The 26,469-nt window shown below is 35.9% G+C and overlaps 1 protein-coding gene across 5 annotated transcripts in view; it reads left to right on the top strand.

Annotated features, from left to right (window-relative positions):
• Positions 1-26,469, top strand: part of COMMD10 (COMM domain containing 10) — a 105,614-nt gene that overhangs the window by 6,628 nt on the left and 72,517 nt on the right. For all 5 annotated transcript variants that reach the window (XM_040540914.1, XM_040540916.1, XM_040540917.1 and 2 more), the window contains exon 5: positions 11,875-11,985. In XM_040540914.1, the coding sequence (XP_040396848.1) occupies positions 11,875-11,985 (111 nt within the window). The remainder of the gene's footprint in view (positions 1-11,874; positions 11,986-26,469) is intronic.

Below are 26,469 nucleotides of genomic sequence, written 5' to 3'. Positions count from 1 at the left end.
TAGGACCCCCAAGTCATTTTCTGCCAAGCTACTTTCCAGCTGGTTAGCCCCCCAGCCTGTACCGGTGCCTGGGGTTGTTCCTCCCCAGGTATAAGACTTGTTACTTCCCCTTGTTGAATGTCAAGAGGTTTCTGCCAGCTCACCTCTCCAGCCTGTCCAGGTACCTCTGTATGGCAGCCTGACCCTCTGGCATCTCAACCATTCCTCCCAGTTTTTTGTCATCTGCTGACTTGCTGCAGGTATGTTCCTCCCCATCATCTGCATCATTATCAAAGAAGTTAAAGTGGGACTGGATCCGGTATTGATCCCTCAGGTACACCATTAGTTGCTGACCTCCAGCTAGACATCATGTTACTGATCACCACCCTCAAAGTCTGGCCATTCAGGCATGTTTTGGTCCATCTTACTGTCTCCTCATCCAGCCTGTACTTCATTAACTTCTCTGTTAGAGTGTTAGGGGAGATGTTGTTGAAAGCCTTTCTGAAGTCAAAGTAAACAATATAACTGCTTTTACCTTGTCTACCAAGCCAGGTGTTTCATCATAGAGGCTTATCAGGTTGCTCAAACATCAATTCCCCATTGTGGACCCATGCTGGCTACTCCAGGTCACCCTTTTTGTTCTTTATGCACCTGGTAATGGCTTCCAGGATTAGCTGTTCCATCACTTTGTCAAGGATTGAGTTGCAGTTTGCTAGCCTGTAGTTCCCTGATTCTTTCTTCTTGAGGATAGCACTGATGTTTGTTTTTCTCAGGAATTTTGAAAGTTTTTTTTATTTCTTTGGTTTTTAGACTCAGATTTATTCATGTTCTGTTTATGGCTGAAGTTGGATTCATAATGATGCTTTTTTTGGTCAAATGTAGTGCCTTGTAGTTTTATTGTTGATTCAGATTCTAGGAGTTTAGGAGTTACTGTATGGAATAAGAATATCTGTTCATTGTGTCTCCTGCCTTTGGCACCTTAGATGGAAGTGTAGCAGTAGAATACTGAAGTTAAGCTGTTTGATGGAAAATTATGTCTCGTTTCATGACTTAGCTCTTTTACATCCCTAACACTGATTGTTTACCACTTGTGAAATATCCTGCTGAATAAACACAGAAGTTTCAGTTTGTGTACTTGCCTGATTTCTGATTTTTTTACCACTTGAGTGCAATTTTGCTGAAGTGATATGTATTCATTTAAAAAAAAAAAACAATATACCTGTTAGCTTTTGATTTAATTGATACTGCTTTTTTATTATGAGAAATAGTAAAGAATTTTTTTTTAAATCTACACAGTTTGATTTCTTACTCTCTCATTCTGTGGAATTCTACTTGAAATCCTTTCTGATATGTGTCTCTGACATTTCTGCTATATTTTGAAAGAAACTAATATGAATACAATATGATATGGGCTTACATTGAATATTAATGATGTTTTATGTAGTGGCTTTATAATATACATTTTTTCTTTTATACTATTAAATATAGGCTTTCTGGTTGTCACTGCATGTTTGGGAGGGACTTTTACTCACCTGTACAGGTGATGTGCAGGACTACATATTAATTTAGAATTCAGAATATATGTGTATAGCGTACAGGAGGAGGTCCGGACACTAATCATTCATTTCTACTTTTCATTCCTTTCTACTTTTCCATTCATTTCTACTCTTAGGCAACATAAGATGGTTATCAGTTTTTTATTTGGAGGTATGCTTTGCACTTCAATCAAATGTTGGAACTTTCAGATAAACTGAAGGAATAGCTGTGGATTGATTAATTTATGGCCAAAACTAGTGGGTAGCTTACTGTCCAGTATTATTATTTCATAATACTAATAATTAGTTTGGCTCACCACTCTTCTGGGAGAGTAGACTTGCATCATTTGACTTGCAGCAGTGCTTAGCTTTGGACTTCAGACCACTAGCTATTAGGGGAAGTAACTTCTTACAGATATTTCACTTGTATCTGTGTGCTTATAGTGTTTCTCTTAAACCAAAATCCCTTCTTGCCTGCAAGGTACAGTAGTCTTCTGCTTTCTGGGTCTGAGAGTTCTGTGTAATAGACGTATGTGGTAGTGTACTGGCTGATAGCTTCATTAAGATGACAAGCCAAACTGAGTTTGTTAATACAACAGAACAATTATTTACCAGAATACTGATCAGGTGAAGAATACCAGTCTTTTCTATGACATACTGAACACTGCTTCTAATTGTTAGAAAAAATGTTATTTTTTGAACATAAGTCTTTGAATCTTTTGGTGTAGACCACTCAGTTGATAGGAGGCTGTTGTCCTGAGAGATGAATTCAAACTGCAGAGTTAAACTAAAGCTGTACTGTTTAATAGTATTTATTTTCTCACTTGATCTTTTCATTTTTATTCACTGAACTATAGTCAATCTTCAGCTGTCCAGGGTTATTAATTATGTATATTCTCCTATTGTGTTAACTGATTCTTTGAATGTTTACTCATAGGGTAGTCCCTTTATCATGTTATTTCTGCTGGGTAATGCAATCCCAATCAGTTAGAATAATGTTATTTATGTCCATTTTTTGTTTGAAGGCATTCTTAATTTGGCCCTTAGAATGAGAGGTCAGTGATAAAACTGTTGCAAGTCTGATCTGGTTTTTAAATCTTTGGTAATGTATCGGTTCAGAAATCAGGGCACGTGGATCAGGTTAAAATGTATTTTTTCCTCTCTGTGAAAAAGAGCTAGCTTTTTAGTTGGGTTCACTCTAAATTCTCATGGCAATTTTTCATTGATTCTTTTCCTTTTCTCCAAAAAGCAAAACAAAACAACCCCCCCAGCCAAATAACAACAACAACAAAAAAACCACCACCACCAACAAACTCACTAAAGCCCCAAAATCACTTACGTTCTGTATAATTTTTTTTGTTACTCTGTAAATCTATCTGATTTAAAAGCTAAGTCGACCTAAATTCCTTATAGGCTTGTTGTTTTGGGAAACTGTTCACGGTATCTTTAAAATATGCATAATAAAAAATATAGTCCTATGTTGCCAAGCAGGAGAAGTTTTTTATAGTATTCAGACAGCATTACTTAATATGATGATGTGTGGGAATGCAACTAGTGAAATTACATTCCTAAAACTCTTGACAGAGCTGTCAGTTCTGTAGCTTGACTGACTGTTTGAAGCCATATGGGAAAAATTCTGAAAGCAATATTCTCAGAAACTGGTCTTGCTAAGGGGCGTATTTGTAGTGCGAATATACAAAATTCCCTCTGTTTAAACGGCGGCAAGTCTATAGAAGTATTTCTCTGAAACATGCATCCTAAGGTTGTTATGACAAAGAATAGGAGAATTGGGGCTGTGTGCTGTGTTTTGGGAAAAAATACTTTTTGATATTGGAAGAAATGCAGAATAAGGAGGAATACAGCTTAAGCAGAAAGAAAATGTATTTCAGGTTCTGTTTAGTTCTTGTTTCACTAATTATTCTTACAGTGACAAAGGTCACAAGAGAGTGTTGTTCCTATAGGCATTGACACAATGAATTGTGAGCCAACTTGTGTTATACAATGCCATTACAGACAGTGGCAAAGAAACAAAAATGTGGAAAGATGCGGTGAAGACACAATTCTGTGCCTACTGAGATTCATTTCAATAGCCAGCTACAGCACAACGGAGTTGCTTTTATTATTCATAATAAAATATGGATATTCATAATTTATTATTTATATTCCACTCAAACATTATTTTTAATAGTTTACAGTTTTTAGGTACTATTTCTTCAGGATTTTTTAGTGAGTATCTTCCTATCCTCCATACCCCTTCCATTCTCTACCAAGTAAGTGTAAACGGTAAAGTTTAGAACGTACATTTTGAGAATGTTTACTGAAACGTTTCTGTTTTTACAGGCAAAATAGCTCTTTTAAGGTTAGAATCATGTGCTATGCAAATCTCATTTAGCTTTTTGTGTAATACAAACTGTAATTTTTTTCTTTAATATGTAAAAGAGCTTTAGAAATGGGGGGTTGATTCTGGTTTCCAGGCTTGAAATGACAGGTAATTACTAGCATATTTTTTGTGGCTAATAAGAATATGTATCATATCTCTAAAATCTGCCTGACTTCATCTTCCCACCAATGGATCTTGCAGTGTGTTCTTCCGCTAGGTAAAAGAGCCAATCAGCTATCTTTTTCCATATGGGTGCTCATAGACTGGTGTACTTTTTTACTGGCTATCTCTGTTCACAAGTTCTCAGAGCCAGACAGAGTACAACAATACTTTAATTTTTTCCACAAAGTTAATCTCTAAATACTATGGATTTGGAAACTGTTTCTAATGTTTGTCATGTACTCCCTTTCTGTTTGCTTTTAAGCTAGGTACTTATCAGGTAAAATATAGGTAAAGATGAAAACTTCCAGTAACCTAAATTAGGGAAAAGTCTTTTGAAGTTGTTGCTGCTTACCACTAGACTTGTACCGATTTCGTGTCATATTATTTCTTTTGTTTCTTTTCTTTTGAAGTTTACTGGTATATTTGGTGTGTATCTTTTACTTTTTAAAATTCAAAGATTAAAGAAGTGAGGGAGGGTTATTTTGGATATTGAACTCAGAATTCTGAAGACTGTCACTTTTTCTGCCATATGTGCTACATGAGGATTGCTGAAGAGAAACAAGACTTGATCCTTTCAGGAAAAAAGAAAAAATGAAATCAGAAGAAATTAACACCAGTAACCATCTAGGAGAGAGCCAATCTTGGATGAAGAATCCAGTTCATTTTACAAACTCAACAATTTTTTTTTCCTTTTAAAATTAAATCTCAGTTTATTTTTCTGTTTTTAATATGGTAAAATCTTAATCGTCAAATTCTTATCAGCAGTAGTTCAGCCAGTAGGGTGATGAATTTATAAATACTGTATACCATTATTTTTTTTTATTGCTGTTTGAAATGTGGTAGAAGACTATAGTCAGAAACTTTATGAAACTTAAGTGAAAAGCCATGAACTCGTATGAAAAGCCATTAAAGCACACTTTGGCTTTGTCCTTCTGGTGTCTCCTCTGCACTAACATTCTTTTCTTAAATGTACTGGAAGAACTTTAAAGGAGTTTATAGTTGAGTGCACATCATATACTGCACATTCTGAATTTGCCAGGTACCGCTTTAAAATGTCTAGTTGTTTTTGCCCACATTGGTACTATAAGACGCTGTTTCTTGAATCTTATTTCTCTAGTTACCCTATATCTACTTTTTGAAGCATCTCTTAAAGGTGGGTTTTCCTTTCCAAGTTGCTCATTTCTGTTATATAAATCAATTTGTTCTATTGTGTTCTCTCCTATAGCATTAGTTACTTAACTACTACAATAATAGAAGCTTAGAATTTAGAATGTTAAATTATCAATATTTACTTTGGACTTTATTAAAATAGCCTTTAAGCTAAGTGAACATTCCAGTATTAATGTAATGAAGTTGTTGTATGTAAACTGATATAATACTGTTTTAGATGTACATTTGGTAGAAATAGATGAGGAAAGTGTAACTCTGAGAAATAATGATATTGCACTTGTGTATTATTTTGTTTTCATGTGGAAAAAGCTGTATAAAAACGAGTGTGTAGACCTTTTTCTTCGGGATATAAAAGGCATAATCTCCTGTTAAGTAATATTTAAGTTTTCACAACTATATCATTTTGAACTGAAATGCTTCTCAAAATAAGGATTACAGTGTTAGAAAATGAATTGGGTGGGTCTATATACCAGTGGAGCATGAAGCTAATTTCTGTATTACTACAGCCTTCCCACTTTTTCTGAAATAGTTTGGGCCTCTGTGTTTTCCACAGAAGACTGGTATTTTCTGTGATACCTCTAGAGAATGAGTCAATAATAAGTTCTTTTTGGCTTTCCATTCCTATTACATGTTTAAAAAGAAAAAGAAGTAACTCAGATGAAGTCGATTACACTCCTTCATCCTGCCCTCAAATTAATCAGCCTGTCTGTGAAGGAAAGTAATTACAGATGCATGTAAACTACCTTGAAAGGGCTCTCTCAGGTTTGACTCAGTGGAAAGAGGCTTGAATGTTGGTTCTCATCTATGGAAATCTAAAGCGTTATTCTGTGCCATAGGATGCTGCCTGTAACCAAGAGCAGGAATGTCCGTATTAATCAAGTCCTTCAGCACCACTAATACCGCAGAAGAAGAAGTACTATTAGAAGTACTCAGATCTGTGCCAAGACTTGAATTTTTGGAAGGAGTGTTAAGATTTATTTTGAGTTCTGCTCAAATTAGTAATTGTGTCACTAGAGGCCAATTCAACTGAACTGATAGGTGCTTTATGAACTGGATCAGTAAGATTTAGTGTCATACCTTAATTATGTTAGTATACTTTCTTCTCAATCACAACTCTGAAATCTAGTTATTTTAAAGAGTGTTCTTACTGGCTCTTAATTCTGAGTGTGGGCTACAAGCCCAGTTTGCTTTAAAATTCTCATCAAGCCATATCACTCATGTTGAAAAGCTTCTGCAAGCCCTTAGCAACTTCAGGCTAATGAAAACCTTTTGCTGTCTGAAAAGGCATATGTTGTTGGGTATTTTTGTTGCGTTTTTTTAGAAAAACAAAATCTAAACCAAAACCAACTGACAGTGAAAAACTTCCTGTCATATAGCAGTGGAAAACAACATTAAATAGGGATCCTTCAAATACCAAGAAAATTATTGAACAATTGTGTTATTTTTTTGATTTTTCAAGGATTACCAAATACAATGAGAGGAACCCTTTGGCAATTCTGAAAAATGCATGTAGTAGACTCCAAAAATTGCATATGCTGGTTTGTTTATGTTGTGTTCCTTTCCTATGCTGAGCTTTCATGAGCCCCATAAACATAAAATTACAGAACAGTGCTACAAATTCAGAATTATTTCCACATTCCCTGTGCAAATGACTTGTTAACAAATGTTAAATTTGAAAGTCTGTTTTTCTCACTTTTTAAGAACTGTTTAGATATAACTCATAATTTTGAGATGTCTTTATTGCTCTTTGCTAAATGCTATTAAGCATTTCTGTCTCTCCCTTTAGAAATGCATACACTCATTTGTTTATTTGAAAGTGTAATAATAGATATGCCAGAAACTTTAACAAACATAATCTTTCCTGTGGAAAGTTTATCTACAGTTGCTTGTTAAATCATGTTTAATATATAACGCTGATAAATTTTATTTAGCTGTATGTTCTGAAATTATGTATGTGTTCTGAATATATTGCTTCTAGTCTAACTGAAAACAATGAATGTATGTTTCACTATTATGCAGAAGTAAAGTACATATTCTGCGAAGGGACACCCCAGTGTTCTGAAAGCAGCAAATATAGCCAAGTGAATGGAGTGCATGTCTTCATAATATGTTAAACTTCAGTTGTAGCGTGTTTGGCTCTTTTGTAACAATCTGAATTTCTGGCCATCTTAAAAACTGTGATCCTGTTGGTATTATGTGTCCAAGCAGCATTTCCAGGCTGTAAGTCTTGCAGATTCAGTGTTTTGTTTACTCATTGTTGCTACTGTTTTCTCTAAAGTCAGTGCCTACAAGGCTTTCTGTGAGACAAACAGATGCCAAATCATGGATTACGCATGAAGGAAAAACAGTGGTTTGCATGGCATTATGACATCCTGTTTGCACTGTGCTGAGAAGTAAGCTGTTTGTTGCCACATCAGTGAGTTTTGATGGCAGTACTACTGATTTTCTGTAGTTCCTGTAATGATCTGTTATGATATTGGATGACCTTCTGAAAGCTTTACCTTCTAGAAGCAAGTAATTTTCCATTTCCAGTTTTCCATTTAAAATTAAAACAAAGTCCTTGTGTGTGCAGGGAATGCGTTATCAATATACTTCAAATGCCCCACATTGAAAAATACCCGTATTTTTCCCTGCTCGGGTATCTACTGAGCATTTAAACAACTTTTCCCTCTCCACCCTTAAAAATACTAGGCCCTGATCCAGAAGTTTAGAACAGCTAAAATGGAAAGTATTGGGAGGGATGTTTCAGGTGCTTATCTATTGTCTGAAATTCTATTTCCACTTTAAGTTCTCCCTTTTTTTCCTCAATTCTTCCACCTAGTTTCTTTTCTCAAATTAAGGTCCATACCTTTTTTTTTTTTTTTTTAATTTCAATGTGAGTTTGTTTCTCAGTCACTCTTGGTTGTGTTCTCAGTCCTGAAGTTGCAGCCTTACAGCATGCCTCTTCTGGACATCCAGCCTGCCCTTGCTCTCAAAGCCATTAACTCTGATAGACTGGTTCGTGTATAGTTAAGATGGTTGTTTTGTCCTTGATGTTCTTAGCCTAAAATCTTTTGCCAGAGAACACTTAACTTGTTTCCTCATTAAGTAGTATAAGATAAATATCCTTTCATCATTGAGAAAGGAAGAGTATTTTCATTTTTGATAACCAGTGTAGAAACATGTCATATTTATCTGATTACTTGAATTTCTCCTTGTTTTCATTTTAACCTGCCGTAATATATGTGGGCAGTCAAAAGTGAAAGTGGGTGAATGTGGTGAAAATATGTGGGAGAGTAATAATAGTATGTAAAGACATAAAGGTCCTTACATGATGAGGGAAATGGCGGATTCTGTTGATGTTTTTCTTGGCTTTGCAAAATTATCTTTTGGCTGGAGATCGTATTAAAGTTCGCATCAGGGAAGCTCTGAAAAGATCAGATCTTCTTATATTAGGAGAACTGATGGCTTGCTGGTGTGAATCTGCCTCCAGGGCAGGTATAGATGGCCACAGAGAAGCGATATGTTTGTAGGGAGTGCACAGTTTATTTAGCAGTGTAACATCTTTTTTTGGGGCTACTGGGCACTGGAAGGAAGAGAGTTGTGCGTAGGTTCAGAAGCCCAGGCAGAACAAAATGGATATGAAGGCAGCCTCATGTTTTTGTTGCTCTGAATGATTTGCAGTAGGGTTCATAGAGCAGATATTAAGGACTTTCATACGTGTTTACTATTGGTTTTATTTACTATCTACACTTTTTCCTTTTCTTGTTTTCCAGCCTGCACCTGTTTTTTTGTTTTCTAAACATAACCCTAAGCTTAAATAAGTGTCAATGAAAACCTACAGAGCTAAACAGTACATTTTCAACAGTGTTTATTGTTGCAGTGGCAAGGTAGCTTGAATATATCCGAACTGCTGATAAGAAAATGTAAAAAGAAGCTAAAGGACTGCAGTAATGAGAACCGTAGCTTTATTTTCGTGCTAGTTCTGGCGAAGTACTTCTCTTCCAATAAATGCTTCTCACATAACGTAAATGTCGATGTTATCGAAGGTTCTGGCACTATATAGTCTCTTCCAATGTTTTATTTTCTGTAGCAAGTATCATGTTAGAAGTGAAAATAATTTACAGTCCTTTAACCTTTTGAAGAACTTGGCCCTAAAATATTTACCACCTCATGTCTTCCAAACGCTGTGCCTTGACACAAATACCATGCAGCAACATGTCACCACTCTCAAAAAGTTAATTGATATTTCAGAATGTTGAATGTCTGTGTAAACATGACCACAGCCAAATACATATTCTGTTTTTCTTTCAAGAACATAAATAGGCAGACTATTTTGAAGCCCTAGGCAGCATGTTATCCATTAATCAAAACTCATTCTCATACAACTATATTTAGAACAGAAAAGACACATGGAACACGCAAAAAAAGTAATTTTAAGGTAAAGCAATAATGAAAAAAGAGCTATTGCTGCTATACAGCTATGAACTCCTACCGCAATGCTGCCACATATCTTGTGTTTGTTCTGAGCTTTCTACAATATTCCTTGATAGATGTGTATTAAAAGTGAAATGGAAGACATAAATTTGAATTTCCTTACTACTGATGGCTTGTTTTTCATGCTACATACAGTACACTGTTTAACAGCTTTAAAAAAGTCTTAAAAATCAGTCTTCCTAGGATATTGTCCTTGTCTCTAGTGGCAATGTTTTATAATCCTGGATAAGCTACTTGCCTCTCTAAGCCTTGGTTTCTGTATTACTATAATAAAGTGTTTAAGTAAGTGATAGAAGGTCCTTTCTAAATAGCGGAGTGCTAGGCTTGAACTTCAGTGACTAGCTATCACATTCCAGAGCTTGCTCGCTCTCTCCATATTTGGCTGTAGTGGTTTGATGGATGCAGGTGTTTTATCAAAATAGCTGGTATTTTTTTCTGTTGCCTGCTTTGGACTGCTCCCATAGTTCATTTGTGTCCTTCTCTGTTAACCGTTATCAATATTGATAGGGTTCCTGAACTGAATTTTTCCTTCCACTTGATACTAAAACTTAGAGTAAGGTAAGATGCTGAGGTCTTTTTGTTCCTGAGAGAACCAGAGGTTATTTCTTTATTTACTTTGTTGAAGTTTGTGGTGAGAAAAAGGTTTTCCATCTGTGTCGTTCTAGCATAATTTCCTGGTATATTTAGGAAAATTCCAAATGCTGGCTAGCTCAGGGTCCTTGTGTATTTGTCAGTGCTTTGTATGACTGACATAAGCACTTCCTCAGATATAACCATGCTTTTGGATTGAGCTGTACTTTTGAGTGGGATGGGTAGTGCCTTTATTATTTTGATCAACCAGTAGAAGATCAGAAGAAATCAAAACAGAAAATTGGAATAGAAAACTAATCTGCTTTTAGGATTTACAAAGTTTATCTTGTAAAGCATCATTACTTCATAGTCTGTGGGTATAGTTACTAAAGCTCCACCTACCACAAAATGACCTAGACCAGATTTACAGCGTTTTAACTATGCCTGTATGTGTTATAAGCATGGTTTTCCATGATTAAATTATTATTATTATTTTTTAACCACAGAATGAAGGCTGAATAGGCAACGCACAATGGTGGAAATATAAGTGGTGTAGTTACAGTAAGTTTGGGAAGTTCTGTCTTTGGGCCGTTCCCATGAAAGATGCTTCCACTATCCACTCCCTGTCCCATCTTTCACCTAGGGATTACTGTCACTGCAGGAGAACAGGACATGTATTGGCTTCTCTGTTGTGTTCCCACTGCAGTGCCTCTGGGGTGGCTTTATGCTGTTGACTTTAGCTGAAGTGTTGGACTGGAAAGAGATTAACTGAGACATGGCAAGCTTGCATTTTTACTCAGTCAGCCACAATATTTACTAGCAGAGGGGGGAGAGTAGACTGAAAAACACTTGTATGGAGATTAACTTGCCAGATGGTGAGACTTTATATTTCTACTTATCTTTATTCAGGAAGGCTAGGTAGGCTATTTCTTGAAAGGCTTGTAGTTCTGTTCTTATGTGCTTTGTTTTTCTGTGAGGTATAGCTTGATAGTGTTTGAATATCATTTTAGATTAATGATTCAAAAGCAGTTTGAAATGTATTTTTAATACATTTTGAAATGCATTAAGAATTCTTTAGCACACATACTTAACTAGTTTTTGGCTTTTCAGTAATAACTTTTTAAAAAGCAAGCCAGAATTATTTTTGTTGTAAACATCTATATACGGTAGAATACACAAGTAGATCTGTTGGTTAAGAAATTACAATTTTTAGGTAGATTAACATTTACTGGTTATTTATTTATTTATTTCCTAAAATAAATAAAATAAAAATAGAATCCTCTACTTTAATCAACTTTTGCAAGAAGGGGGAATCCAACCTAGTTTGGATATTTAATTTTGTCTTACAGATTAGTTTCAAGCACAAGTTACTTTTATTTTTGGTGGTCACAGGCAGTTTGAACTGATAATAAATTTGGCAAGAGTTAGAAGCAAATCTGTCTTGGAGTCCAGGAGAATTTGCAGGATATCCATTGTATAAGAATGGTTAACACTTGTGGAGCACGGCATTGTGTTCGCTGACAGGCCATTCATAGATACTGAAAGTTGACCTCCCCAGTGTATCTACACCATCTGATTGTAATCTAAATTTGTGTTTTATAGCTCGAAACAATTGGATGGCAGCTTAATCTTCAAATGGCTGAGTCCATGCAAGCAAAGCTGAAATCTCCTCGAGCTGTGCTAGAGCTGGGTGTTAGCAATGAAGATTCAAAGGTAAGAAAAACGTACTTGGCAGAGTTGGAATAAATTGTGGTAATGGTCTTATGTTTGAAGATTTGATGCATCAGTTGGAGCTCTTGATCATCTTTAGTCTCTCACCAGTGTTTTTCATATTTATATTTTGTAAAACTACATTATTAAATGACTAAGCAGTTGGAATTGTGAAGTACTGATGTAATGGTATATACTTTATATACTAAGTAGATTGTGGAGCTGACAGCTGTGTTAATCAGCTCCAGGCTATGATGTAATGGAGAAATATCAGGAAATATGGCTATTTGGGGTCTATAAAATGTCTTTATATATATATTTTATTTTTAGCATATAAATTGTGATTGGTACTTAGACTTACGATGCCTAGTTCCTTTCTGCCTTCTACCACATTTGTAGTTACATAAGATATTACTCGTCACTTGCAGCCTTTCTGTGCTAATGATGCATCTGTATGAATACAGTGTGCAAAGCCACAGAAAGCCAATATTTGGAGATTTTAAGGTAAAGCCTTATATTCAAGGATTTTATTGACTGATGGTGCTTCAGTGCCAAAACACACAAATGAAGGTCATTTTGATTCATGAAAGCTGTGTCTTAGGTTAGTTAGCATGTTCTAAGTTAAGCACATAAATGTTTGTTCACCTTATCTTGGTAACGTAAATTGGAGTCTTTGCTGCTGTGATACCTGTCAGACTGTTTAGCAATGAAGGAGTCAATATAAGGTTTGAGAGGAAAAATCAGAACTCAGTTCTGCTTTTGTGTCGCATTTAATTTGCATCTTACTAATACAAGTGGAGTTTCTGATATGTGGTAGAATAAAAGAATACACGGCTTGTGTTTGTGCTTCTCACAAACACCTGCAGTGGAGTTATATTTTTTTAAGCAGTACACTGCTATCTATCTTATCGAAAGGTAAATAGAGAAACCAGATATTTTATGCCAAACTGCATTGAACAGCACTGCACACAGATTCAAATCTATGACAGAATAATTATAAGAAAACATGAGAAAAACAGGATGTTCTCACGTGACAAAGAAAGTTTGCCTATTTTCTTTGCGAACAGAATTCAGCAAGTGGATTTTTTTGATTGTTTCCTCTTGATTTTTGTGGATATAGTTGAATATCCCTATAAGAATTAATTTGCAATAGTTACAAGCCTAGAAACGAGAAAAACATACTGATGTGCTCACATTTCAGACACTAAAATTTAAAAATTCAGGTTCGTCTGAATATTATTATTAGTATTATAATAATTTTTTAATTGAATGATTATTATTACATCTTGGTAAAGAATCGGTTTGAGATTGGATAATACTTCCCCATAAACCGACTGAAAAGATCAAAGTTAATTAGTTTTTGTGCAATATTTTGCATCATCGTGGTGTTTTTGTAGAGTAAGTATTAAATTACCTGAAAATCCTAAATACTAGGTGGTACTTCTCTTTTTTTTTCTCCCCTGACTTACGTATGTGGCTTTTGCACAGAAATATGGCATGAGTTTAGTGCATGTGTTCGTAGTGATTAGTTGTATTCATTTGTCACTTAACCTTTTTAATTTTTGTTTATTTTCTTTTTGTCTTCCTTTTTTTTTTTTTTTTCCCAAAATAACTTGTGGAGGGAACTACTGTTTTTTTTCAAGAAAAACAGCAAAAAGCTGTTATAGGAGAGCTTTTGTGGTTTTATCACTAGGGGACAGTAGTGCTCTTTGTCACACATCGCTATCTCTGCTTTTTTGAGGTAATATTCAGAATCAATTCTGAAGTCAGTAGTTGTGGGAAGCGCTAAGTGTTTACATTTCTAGTCAGTAAACAATAGAAGTTTGTCTTGTCCATCTGCATAACTAGAGCCTATTATTAAAAAATGTACTGAGCAAGATAAATGAAATTTGCCATTATTTCCACTTTCACTAACTGAAAGTAATTTGTACTAATACATTAATGTTTACTACAACTCACTACAATTAAGGACCAATTTAAACATTTTTTTCTCAGAAGCTGACATTTAAAATTACTGCTTAAATTACTTCTCCAGCAGAGGTGGTCAGAAAAATGTGGATATATGAAAGATGCTTCTGCTTCATGAACTAAAATGAGTTAGAGGATCCACTATTTGAGATATATACATAGAGTATTTTGTCAGCTTCATATGAAATGCAGAGTAGTGTAGGTATTATACCTTCAAAATTCAAAAGCAAGGTGCTCTGTATTTTTTTTGTCAGGAGATTTAAGCTATTAAGTTTGCATTGCCTGGGAAATATTCTGCTTGTGATTAGTAGTAATTGCGATCAGATCACATGATTTTTGGTGACTACTTCTTGTTTGTTAAATTTTGCTGTTTGTTTATAATCCAGACTTTGAATTAGGTTTGTTGTGTATCTAACAGGTATTTTACATATGTTGTGAAAAGCTTTTCACTGTGAGGGTGGTTAACCACTGTAATGAGTTACCCAGAGGCGCTGCAGGGCTGCCTGCATTGGCGATGTGCAGGAGTCAACTGGAGAATGCTTTGAGGGATCTGACCTAAGTGGGGAGCTAGCCCTGCAGCAGAACAGGGTTTGGGCCAGGTGGTCTGCCAAATGCTGCTTCCCAGATCAAGGTCTGTGGTTCTAAGCTGCTTTGCAACTTGGTGGCTGATGGGGTTTTGTATGAGGACGGGGGGAAAAAAAAGGTTTCAGTTAAAAATCCAGTTAACAGCTCTTATTACAATGATTCAGAATTTGAAAGGTTTAATTGCGTTTCTCAATCTGAGGTAAATGAAATTTCTGTGAAGTAGACACACTAAACAAGCTAATATGATAAGAAACATATTTTTGAACTGCATGCTCCTTTTGCTTCCATTCTGACAGTTTAACAACCTGAGGAAACATTTAGAAAGAACCATTTACAAACCAATGTGTATTGATGTCAGATGTGTATGGATACTGTCCTTAACAGTATAATTTGTTTTCAAGTTTGTTGTGTTATGAGTTGCAACAACAGTTTGGGGACTTTTTACAGACCTAGTAGTATTATTTTTTGGCTATAGAGTGAGTTAGCCAGTAGAGGGAGTACAAATTAATAATCCTGATAATGTGTGCCAATTGTAATGCTGATTTGCAAACAAAGACTGATCCTATAGTGTAAGTGCTATGTATATTTAATATCTCTGTTTCCTTCAGTAGTTTATTTAATAATTATCCATATAGGCATACACTCGCACATTCTTTCCCACTGTTAATAACAGTAGTTCCTTAGGCTATTTTGAAAAGAGCTTTCTAAACAACTGGGATAATTCTCCATAACCACAGGAGCCATACACAAAAAATCTTTTGTAGTGGAGTTTGTTGAAAAGGTCTGTGGGCTTCAGAAATGTCACATCATCTGTGCTGAATATCTCACCAGAGGAATGTGAGAAGTAAGACTGTGTTCTTAGAATTTCTGCTGTGCTTCTTTGCTAGCAAGATTCAGTAAGACACTTTAACAAAGAAGATATTTAGTATTGTGTATTTTTTCTACATAATCTACAGTCAGCATTTATCCTTGAAAACCGTCAGGATAAAATAACTATTATTGCCCAGAATTGTCTCTCAATATTTATGCAACATTTTTGTGAATTCATTCTACGGATTTCATTAAGTTCTCTAATTTAATTTTTTTTTTCCTGTGCAAGGTATTGTTTTTTTTTTTTCTCTCTCCTTTATTTCACATACAATTTTCTTTTTAAACTGCTAAGGACTTCTTGATGGCCTTTTTTTGAGGGAGTGATTTTTTTTTTTCTGAAGTGAGTGAGAACCCTGTGAATAGGATTCCTACTTAGAGTTCATTAGTCTGTTTATTTTGTTTCTTCTTTATACTTGTATTTGAAGAATTTTGCTCTAGGATTTTGTCTGTCAGTGTAATACAAATAAATTTATAAAAGTTATAAAAGTGCTGGTTTATTTAACCTACTAATGTAATACTTGTGACAGGAGGTAGGTGATATTAAACTGTTACTGTAATAATTTAATTTTATTTAATTTTAATTAATTTCCCTTGAATCTCTAGATGCTTTAAGAGGAGAAAATAACAGTGGAAATATTTTAAATTATTTCTTCTGCAGCTGTTTGTTCAAAGTCAAAGTAGAGCATGCATTTGAAACTGAGATCATAATACATATTCATCGTTCTACAGAGGATACAGTTTATTATTTTTTCTACTCCTAGTTTTAACAGACTTTCTACTCATTCAGGGCTGTGAATGAATCTCAGTCTTAGATGGATTGCTCTGTTGACTTCAGAAAGTATGCCACTCAGCTTTCTAAGTTAGTTGTTGTGAATGTTTTCCCCATCTTTAACAGCAAAGCAGAGTAGATGGAAAACAAAAGCTTTTCTTCTAGTCGAGCTAGATAAGTCAATCATTTCAGGATTCTGTGGAGCCTGTACAGCACACGGGCAGGACCTGCACTCCATATTATCTAAGGATATCTAAGGAAGTATGGTGGTGCTTCCAGTTCCCCCTCAGTTTAGCCCTTTTTTTCATTCTGAAATGGAGTCATGTTTGCAGAGTGGTGTAACAGTGGGATTTGGTGGATGCTCTTGGTATGTTTTTGCTCAGAGGGAGGATGTGGCAGCATTGAGCATCTACACGTTGATGTATCCCCTTCATTTGCCTTCCTAGTTCTCTGCTTTTGGGGTCATGTGTTTAGGTGCTTCATTTATTTATTTATTTTCAAAATAGAAGAGTAATTTGTGTCAGTGTCTGGAAAAAAGAGGGCAATTAAAAGACTCAGTGATGTTGGTGGAACAGTGATGAGATGCAAACACTAAATAATTGTAAATTGCTTCTCATGTTCATTGACCACTTCTCAGCCATTTTCTCCTCTGATGGGGACATCGCCCTTTTCTTTCTCAGAAAACAGAGAAGCTTACATGTACATACTTGAATCGAGTTGAGTGTTCACATCAAGCAGATTTGTAAGTCTCCAGCAATTGCCAAAATGTAAGCGTGACAGGCCATCGAACAAAAGTGAAAATGTTTACGAATGACATTAAGAGAAAAAGTTATTTTCATTCCAATTCAGAGGAGGTAACTGGAGGCCTGGATGGTCTTCTGAACTCCTGTGTACAAGCGAGATTGGTTTCATACTCTACCTTGCCAAAAGCAGCAATTTTGTTCTGAGAATTGAAATCTAGTAAATAGTACTGCTGATAAGAAAGCAGAAACTTCCCTAAGACAAGGTTTCAGAATACCAGGAAAAGTCTTCATATTTGTAGGAGCTGTAGTAATAATGGCTGTATAATCTTTAGCATGTTGAACAGCTCAGAAAAATGAGCTTGAAATTTATAATTTGCTTCCAGGCTGTCACATTGCTAAAGAAAGCTGTTAGAAATTTCTTTGTTCAGCCCTTAGAGCCAGATATTCCAGACTTGCCATGCACAGCAATTCTTGCATTAGACTCTGCTTCTGATCTATCTATCTATTATCCTTGATTAAATCCATTTAATTAGAAGGAAAAACTGAAGATGCAGTCCAGAATTGTCAAGATGCTGAGAAGGCTTTTGTTTTCTTACCAGCATAGAAATGGGAGGCTGAGTAACCCATGTCCTGTAAACTGTGGGTAGTTTGACATTTTACTTAGAAACCATCTACCAGATGGTGTGACTCCAGGAGTATGTGCTCACCTCTGGCAATTGTACTGCAGAGTGTAGTTAATTATCTGGCTCCATTTGTGATCTTATATGATTCAATTATCCAGCTGATAGTAAAGATCCCTTCACAGGGAATTTTTACAGTATTCTTATGTTTCACCTGGCAATATACACAATTTATGAATAAAATCCGTAACACATGAATTTAGGAACCCTGTAATTGGCTACAGTCTCTGCACATGCTCTGCTCTCACTAAAATGCTCTTACAACTCAGTTCGTGTGTCTTTGTGTCATGGAGTTAAAGAAAGACCTCAGTCCCTGTTGACACTTAGTTGCAGGGTTTATGAAAACTCAACTTATGGTTAATACTGGTACTCTTGTTTACTTGATAGAGAAGTATCTGGAATTGTGTGTAACTTGTAGTTTTACCACTGTCAATCCAAGTAAGGAGTTGAAAAGTAGCTGAAATGTTTAACTTCAAGTTTAAACCCCATGACCCACTGCATTGTCAGGCAAAGCTAAAATTTAAGGCCTTGAGAACATTTGAAAAACATAAAGATCTGATAAACTTTCCTCATTTAATGCATTTGTGTATGCCACATTTTTCCTTACAAAATCTGTTTTTTATTTGTCTCAAACTAATTTCATAAACTTGATCCTTCAGTCTTTTCAGATAAAGAAGAAATATTTATGGGTTTCATCACAAATTCTCAGGAAACTTTAATACTTTTTTTTTTGTCTTCTCTCCTTAGGAATTATGCAGTAGTAGCAAATGAATTGTTGTCCTCGTCTGCCTGTAGCATTGAGAAATAACCATATTTTCCTCTGCACTTTTGCAGTGCTTTTGCAGTACTTTCAGTATTGATCCCCCCCCCGCCCCTTTACTTTAGCTAACAAGCTCTGTTTTCCTTTTGCAAATCTAGAAATGGGCGACCCCTCTGTGTCTGGTTCTTCTGCATCTTAGGCAGAAAGATAAGGAAACATAAGAGTTGTACTTTCTCTATCAGCAAGGCTGTGTCTTATAAACATTGCCCTTCTGCTCTTGTCCCCTGCTACAGCGATGTTAACTGCTGCCTTCAAGAAGGGAGGTGAGGGCAGAGGAAGATGACATGTAAGCTTTAAATCATCAGCTTTCTAACATGGATGTTTAAAAACAGATAATTCTTCTGTGTACAGGTGTAGAAAAATCAGAATTTCTAATGAGTTAAGAAGATATAAACTTCAGGTTGTCATAAAGCATTTAGATATTAATAAATTAAATGAGTAGCATTTTGTGGCATTTAAATCAGGTAGGAGTAGTTGTCTCTTGTACTGTTTGACAATTAGTCAAGCAGAAAAGAGGTAGAATATGTTCTTTATGAAAGTAGGAGGTTATTTTTTTAATTTAATTTAGTGCTGGGGACGCTCTCCAAACCTACCTCTAAACATGTCTGTATGTTTTCTGGGTATGACTGGAAACGCTCCTCAGTTCTCCCATGTTTAAAATGGTAACTTGTTACTGTCCAACAGTTGTGACTTAGAGAGACTTGCTTATGCAAAGTATTGCTGTCTCTTAATCCTTTATCTTTCCTTTGAAGGGCTCTAAAGGAGAAAACTTATGAGAGACATGGATTTTCTTTTTTTAATTAGAAAAAAAATATTTCGATGTATGTTTTCTCCTTGGGCTGATGCTTCAGAATACTTCACATCTTTAAGAGCCAACAGTGTTTTATTTTCCTGTAGCTGATACATCTGTGAAAGGGATATCTTCAGAGCTAGTTGGAAGAGATAGATAATAATCGTGACTGTACAAGACAGTCCTGTTTTTTTACTGCCCTGACACCTAGAACCAGCTGCCTTGCTTCTCGTTACTGTAGTGGTAGCTTGGGAGACATCTGTGCTTTGCTGTGCACTTCTTGCATGGGAATGGAAGAGATGTTCGCCTTAATTCCTTGTCTTCTAGTAGTGTGTACTGTGTTTGAGGTACTCTCTGAATATGGGAGGAGCTTTACTCAAAAGCAAAATACAAAATGAGGGAGTTAAAAGTAAGATCTAGATATATACAGAATGTTTTAATTAAAGATGTGAACTAGAACTTGACTATAAATATGTCTAACTTCTGTTGATTCTCACCACTGCATTTTGCTTCAGCAGCTGTGGCAAGATGCGTAGGAAATATACTTAGGACTTGACAGGAAAATATTCTGCTTTTCATTTTTGTGTTAAACAGTGCTGTTTACTAAAGTACTGGTATATATGGGTTGGGGATCTTGTGACAAGCAGTGATAGACATAAAGTTCTTCGATTGTAAGCAGAAGAAACAAAATTATAAATGTGAAGAAACAGTGAAAGCAGATCTGCAGTTTTTGTATAGCTTTGTATTCCAACTTCTTCACAGAGTAAACAATGATACTGACTTTAATGAACTTGAGCTGCAGAGAAAAACAGGCAGGAGTTTTTATTTTCGTCTTCCCCAGTATTTCATCTGCCTCTTCTTTGATCAGTTTACAAAAAAGCATACCTCCACAAACTTCTTAGCTGTTGTCATCTTACAGCATGTCATGGATACATCTTGACCTTTCTGAGATTTTTTTTTTGAAAGGTATACTTGTCAGTTTTGTCCTGATGTATTTTTTCACTTTTGAATGTTAAGCGGGTGGATTAGCTTGGAAACTGATATTTCTGTTGTTGTTTTTGTGAAAGATGATTTTCCAGCTTATCCTAAGAGGAAGGGTAATGTGCAGAAAGGTACAACAGGCATAGTTGCTTAGCCTGTGCGTCTGTCTTCTGTTGGTTCTCTGTGCAGCTTCTGAAAAGTCTAGCTGCAATCTGATGCATTTTAACTGGAGTCAGACACTGATCTCGCTATTCTCCTGTGATAGCTCTTCATTATCTTCATAAAAAATCTTGTAGAGTAGAAGTCCACTATAGCTAATTTTTAACATCTAGTGTTTTCAATCCATTTTAAGTACTGTTGTAGGGAAGGTTTTTATTGGCTAATTGGATCAACTTATTAAAGAAGTGAACATTTTAATAAGTGCCTTAATATTTGGGGTATTTGTTTGCTTGTTGAGTGCCATGTTGCCTAAGTACCTTTTGCTTTGTCGTATCTTTATGCGAGTCAAATGGATCATTTTAATCAGTTTCTACTTTTTTTGTTTTTTTTTTTTCTTCTTCTGGCAGTATCAAACAACTTACTTGATCTTCAGTTGGGGCTAACCTAGTTATTCTGTTCCTTTTATTTGTAAAGCTTTTTCTTTTGCCTGTTGAAGCTGAATATTAATTGTTTTTCCTTGAAAACAGTTACGCTGTGTGCCCTGACAAAATAATGCGTGCTTCAACATCAAATCCAGTTAAGACTTAAATATTTCTAAGACAGTCCTCACATTAAGGTTGTATATAATGTCTGCTTTGCACAGGCTGCAATTGACATTTAAAATTACAAATTTCATTGTATATTTGTAAACAGTATGCTGCAAGCCTGAGTATAATCAATCACATGCTTTTGAAATCTTTTTGACCACCTGTAGGTGCTATAAGATGTCTGTCTTAATAGACAGAGGGGTTTAAAACAAATGAAATTACAAGTATGACTTTGTTTCATAAAGTTTCTAAAGTGTAAAAAGAAAGTTGGGCCAAATCGGTTAAAATCTCATGGATAATTCACATTTTTTAAATAGGTTTTAAGATCTGGGAATGCTTAGTAAAGTTAACTTCTATTGTTTCTTAATTTTATCATGACAAATCTAGAATTTGTTTCTTCATTTTTAATTTGTTTTCTGCTCTCACCAACAAATTCTTTAACTCCCATACCAGATTACGGGTTCTGGAATGGACATGTAGAGCTACATTTGAGTAGCTAATATTTTTGTATGGAGAAGGACCAACATCCCAGAACCAGGGCTGGAGGGTGTTGCTAGAGTGCAGAACATGAGGTGAGCTGTCCTCTGCAGCTGAAGCGTGTGCTGACCCGTGAAAGAGCTACCAGAGAAGTCCCGGGAACAGGCGAACTCACCTGAGAGTAGCTGCCTGCTTTCTCTTGACTGCTGCATTCAGAACTCTGTTCCCTACACTGTAAGGGGGAGAGAAATTGGTTGAGTGAGATTACAGGTTTCCAGTCAAAGTATCTGCACAGGCTTTGAGAGGCTTTGTCATGTCCTGGCAGTGTTTGGATTGGGGCAGTTTTCCTTTCTTCCAGGAGAACCGCAGCAGGGTTTTTGAGTGCAAATGGTCTTGATAAATGTACAGGCATGGGCTTTAATTGTGCAGTGCCTTGAGTACTCTGGTCAGTTTGAAGCTAAGTAACTGTGAGATTCTGCTTTAAAATATAAATGCTTGGCAGTATTTCCCTGTCACAATTTTTCTTTCAGCCTTTTAAGCATAGGGTTAGCTACAAAAAACAAAAGTTAACTGTTTTAACCATTTGAACAAAGTGTCTATATTACACTAGTAAAAAGTGAGGGCATCACATGTGAGACTTTTAATTTTGGCTAGGAAATTACAAATTCTATTATGATATTTTTACTGTGCAGCTCAAAGAAGAATAGCTGATTTGTGTAAGAGCATTTGCCATTTTCTGGGGTCACACGCTCTGGTTTCTGGTCACCTTTCTTCTTTCTCCGCTGTTTCTACACACAAACTATCATGTCTTGTTGAACAACACACATGCATATTTTTTCTTCTTAACTGTGTGAACACCAATATCAGAAAGGGCTATTTGGCAGTGAAAGGGTGGCGAGCAGCATCTGCCAGACAAATTCACTTCATTTTCCCTTTTGGCAAAATCACTGGGTTTACTTTCCTGTTACTTTTGATAGTTTTTTTTCTTCTCTGTGTGTCAATGTGCAAACTTCTGAAATTGCCAGATTGTGCTTTCTTGAGAAGTAATATACATATTCTTGAAAGAGTACAAAGTGAGCATCTCCCGCATTGCTAACATCTGTCCTGCTTGAGGCAATAAATATACAGTACATGCTGTCAAACAGGATGAACACTGTGCCTTTGACATTGCACAGGTGTCTTTAACAATGCTGTGACACCCTTTCCAGTCGTGCTTTGGGTGGAAGAGAGTAGGTCATCACCTCGATCATATGCGAGGACAGCAATTTTCACTCATCGTGTTTCCTGTTGTTTACAAATGAGAGGAGTCTGGTATCTGGAACTATGTGGCATCTAAACTTGTGCCTTTTGGCTTTCTATGAACATTTAGCTAACTTCAAAAGCTGTTATGACAAGTGACCTTTTTCACTAGTTAAAATACATGAAATACGACCTCTTTTACAGGAAAACCACAACCCACAGCATGGCCTACAGCCTCTGAGCAAATCTTGTTCGGTGTGATTGCATAAAATCATTACTAATGACATAACAGATACGTGTTTCTAGGGATGCACATTTGCTGGCAATGCAGTAGTAGAGATTTTAAAGGGAAAAGGATTTTTTTTTCCATAATGAGACAGATCTTGTTACTAAGAATTAATTTTGAAGCCTTGTCATAATGAAAGGGCAATACAAAAACAAAAATATAGCCCAAACCAATAAACATCATTGTCTAGCTGAAATGTATACATGGGGGATATATATATATATGTATGTATGTATACGTGTATATACTTGAGCAACATTTTTGAACTTGTAAATATGTAATCAGAGTAACTAAGCTGTCCAGTCACCTTGTGAGACAGAACCATACCAGTGGCTCAAACTGAAAAGAAAATTGCAGTCTGATGCTTTTTAAATTGAGTTTATTGCTGTTTCAGTGTAAGGGGATGAATCTCTCAGCTGTGACCGTAAGCAAAATATTTTGAGAATTGCTTTGTAGTCGTGTTTCTAAATGCTTTTTTTCCTTAACAGTGTCAGGATTAGGCACTGGGTTTTTCAGTTACAGCTGATTGAAGAGCTTTAGCATTATTTCTTGTGCATAGATGCAGGCAGCAAAGTCTTAAAAGAAGACTGAAAAAGCTAGATTATTTTTCTATCCTCTTTCCCAGCACCAACAGACATAAAGAGAGCTGGGAGATGCTTATGCTTGGGAATAAGTCATGTTACAAGATTCAGGATTTGAGAGAAAAGCAAGTTGCCAAGGGCCAGATTTGTAGGCAGCTGGTCCGTGTGTAGTTCTTTGATTAGGTACTGTAACACTAAAAGGTGCACTTCTCTCTTTCATGAGAGAGAGAGATGTATTCTTCACTATGTTGTCATAGGAGAGTCCTAAACTTAAGCTTTCTGGAGGAGCACTGATGCTGTGCATTAGCGGGCTGCCCATTGGTGTGTGTCCTCATACCTAGCAGTCCTAATTTTTTTTTCAGCATATAACTGAGTATAGAATTTATAGCTGCACAGAGGAGTTCTAATGTGTGTTGTCTTCCTGGTCCCCTTCTCTGAATCCTAAACAAAGGAATTTCAAAACCTAACTGAACATAAAAAATATGTGTCTTTGTTCAAAAACAAGTACATAAGCATTGCAAATACTGCATGCACATATCAGAAGTCATTACTGGAAAGGAGATGTGTAACACTAGAAGATCGTAGAGTACTTAGGAGGGGAAGGTTCATTGGAAGATGCACTTCGAAGGCAGGAAGAATGGCATCTGTAGATTCAGAAGAGTCCTTGTGACAGCAGGCAAACAATTCATGAGCTGTTTTCTATTATTCTCATTTCTAGATCACTTTGCCTCTTCACGTTCCCATTACATCTCCCTTCTTCCTTTCTGTCACCCCATCTTCACAGAAACAAGCACATAGTGTTCCTATCAAAGACATCCTACAGATTCCAAAATATCTTTGAAAATCCTCAGACAGCAGAGCCATCATCAAAGCGAGACAGAATTCCTGGGGTTGGTTCTGTCTAAGAAGTTCTAATTCACATTTTCAAACGCTTCCTTCATATAACTAGTATCATTATTTTTTCATTGTCACTTCTGTTCTTTTTTTTTTGAACAATAGTTGATTAAATAATATATCGTTATAATTCTTTATTGGATTATTTTTCTTTTTTTTTTTCAGCCTTCTTGTGCTGTAGGGTATCTTCTGCTCTGAAATGGATAGTGTGGAATGATATATGCAAGAAAGATGTTTAAGCAGTTAGACAGTTTCAGAGTTTCTGGATGACAGTATATTCCCATCACTTATAAATGTCAGCCTCCAAAAGTATTAAGTTCTTGAGTGAGACTTTTTGTATGCTTTTTCCAAATGCGTGCTAGGTTTACAGAAACGAACTGTCTGATGAGAACCAAGCTGGCTTGTATAGTATGATGAGATCTAGAATAGTCAGGTTTTAGTATTGAAACTGGTGCTATTTGATTTCTTTCCAAATCCATGTTTATTTGGGACACTATACAGGCAGAATACATTAAACACTAAACCTTTTCAGGAGAACTGCTTTGCTGCAGCAGCTGTGGCCAAAGGAGATTCCCTGCTGGAATGCACTGACCTTGCCAAGGTAGTGTAGCCAGGCAGACTCATTTAAGCCGGTACAATGGTGTTTTGTGGAAAATGGTATAACAAAGAGCATAAGTGCATGAAACAAATATGGAGGGGTGGGAGCAGTAAGCGCAATTAGCATCAACAGAGGAGCAGTGAAGAGTTATGCACTGAGAGCTATAGCAGAAGTTGAGTTGAACCAGTAGAGATTTTTTTTTTGGTGTGGCTGAGAATGATTAACATGCAGGAAGGCAGTGCACTATGAGAAGTGCTATGACACATGATGTAGTGCTTTGTTCTCAACCAGGTATCAGAAAAAGTCATTTTGAAAAGCTCTTGAAAATTCACCTATAGCATAATTTGATATATATAATATATATATACATATGTACTATTTAGTGGAGTTGCTTTAAAATTCACATTACCATTTTAAACCACAATTGTACTCTCCTATGGCCTTGAGGGAGTCACAAAGAACTTGGAGCCATCCTTGACTTTAAGATTCAGGCATGTGACATCTGTCTAAAACAGAGTGCACCTGTTTTTTCTGCTTTTTGAAGAGAAGACCCTGACACTGAGGGAATGTGATTGAAGGTGAGCCACAGACCAACAGCATATACTTTAAAGATGTATGGAAATAGGAAGGCAGAAGAAGGATTTAACAAAAACAAACCAAAAAAAACTTAAGATTAAAAAAAAAATGTATTTAGCAAATCTGTTCTGGATGGATAAACTGATGAAAGACATTTGTCAGCACTAAACATGAGACGTACAGTATTACAACTTAAGTACCATAACAAGGAATTTGGTTGTAAATAAAAACGTGTTTTTACTCATTCGAAACCCTTTCCCCCATTTAAAATATGGCTTGTTTTCAAAATATTCCAATCCGACCTGAGATAGCTTTGAATTTGTTGAAGTAACTTGAATGATTTTGTTAATGTGACTATTTTTAAGATACTCAAAACACATACAAATGAGAGACACTACCGTCTTTTTATGGCAATATGGCTTGAGATAACTGAAAAGAATCAACATTCTGTTTTTCCCACTGTTTACTGAAGCAACATAGTAATATGCTTCAGGAATAACTTTTTTTTAACTAAAGAAGGAAATAAAAATTGTGATCTAAACATGAGTTAGCTTATAAAACAGCAAAAAGCTTTGCAGCTCAAAAGCAAAACACTATCTGAATATGTGTCTTTAAACAAAAATAAACATTTCACGTCTTCTGAACGATGTGGAGGTGGCACGTGTTTAATTCTTTCACAAAGTACTGTAATAGGAAGGAAATTTTGAGTATTACAGAGACTGCAGGTTAGGATTGCCACTGGAAACAATATCCATAATGTAGTGATCCACCAACAGGTCTAGAACAGGTGTAGAAATTGATCTTCTGCTATTGTATATGTACAACATATGTTAATACCTTCATATTACCTCACAGCTTGAGAAAATTAAATTATTCTTTGGCTT

The sequence above is a fragment of the Cygnus olor genome, chromosome Z (genome assembly GCF_009769625.2).
Source record: "Cygnus olor isolate bCygOlo1 chromosome Z, bCygOlo1.pri.v2, whole genome shotgun sequence".
Taxonomy (NCBI): Eukaryota; Metazoa; Chordata; class Aves; order Anseriformes; family Anatidae; genus Cygnus; species Cygnus olor.
This window is presented reverse-complemented; position numbering and strand designations above follow the sequence as displayed.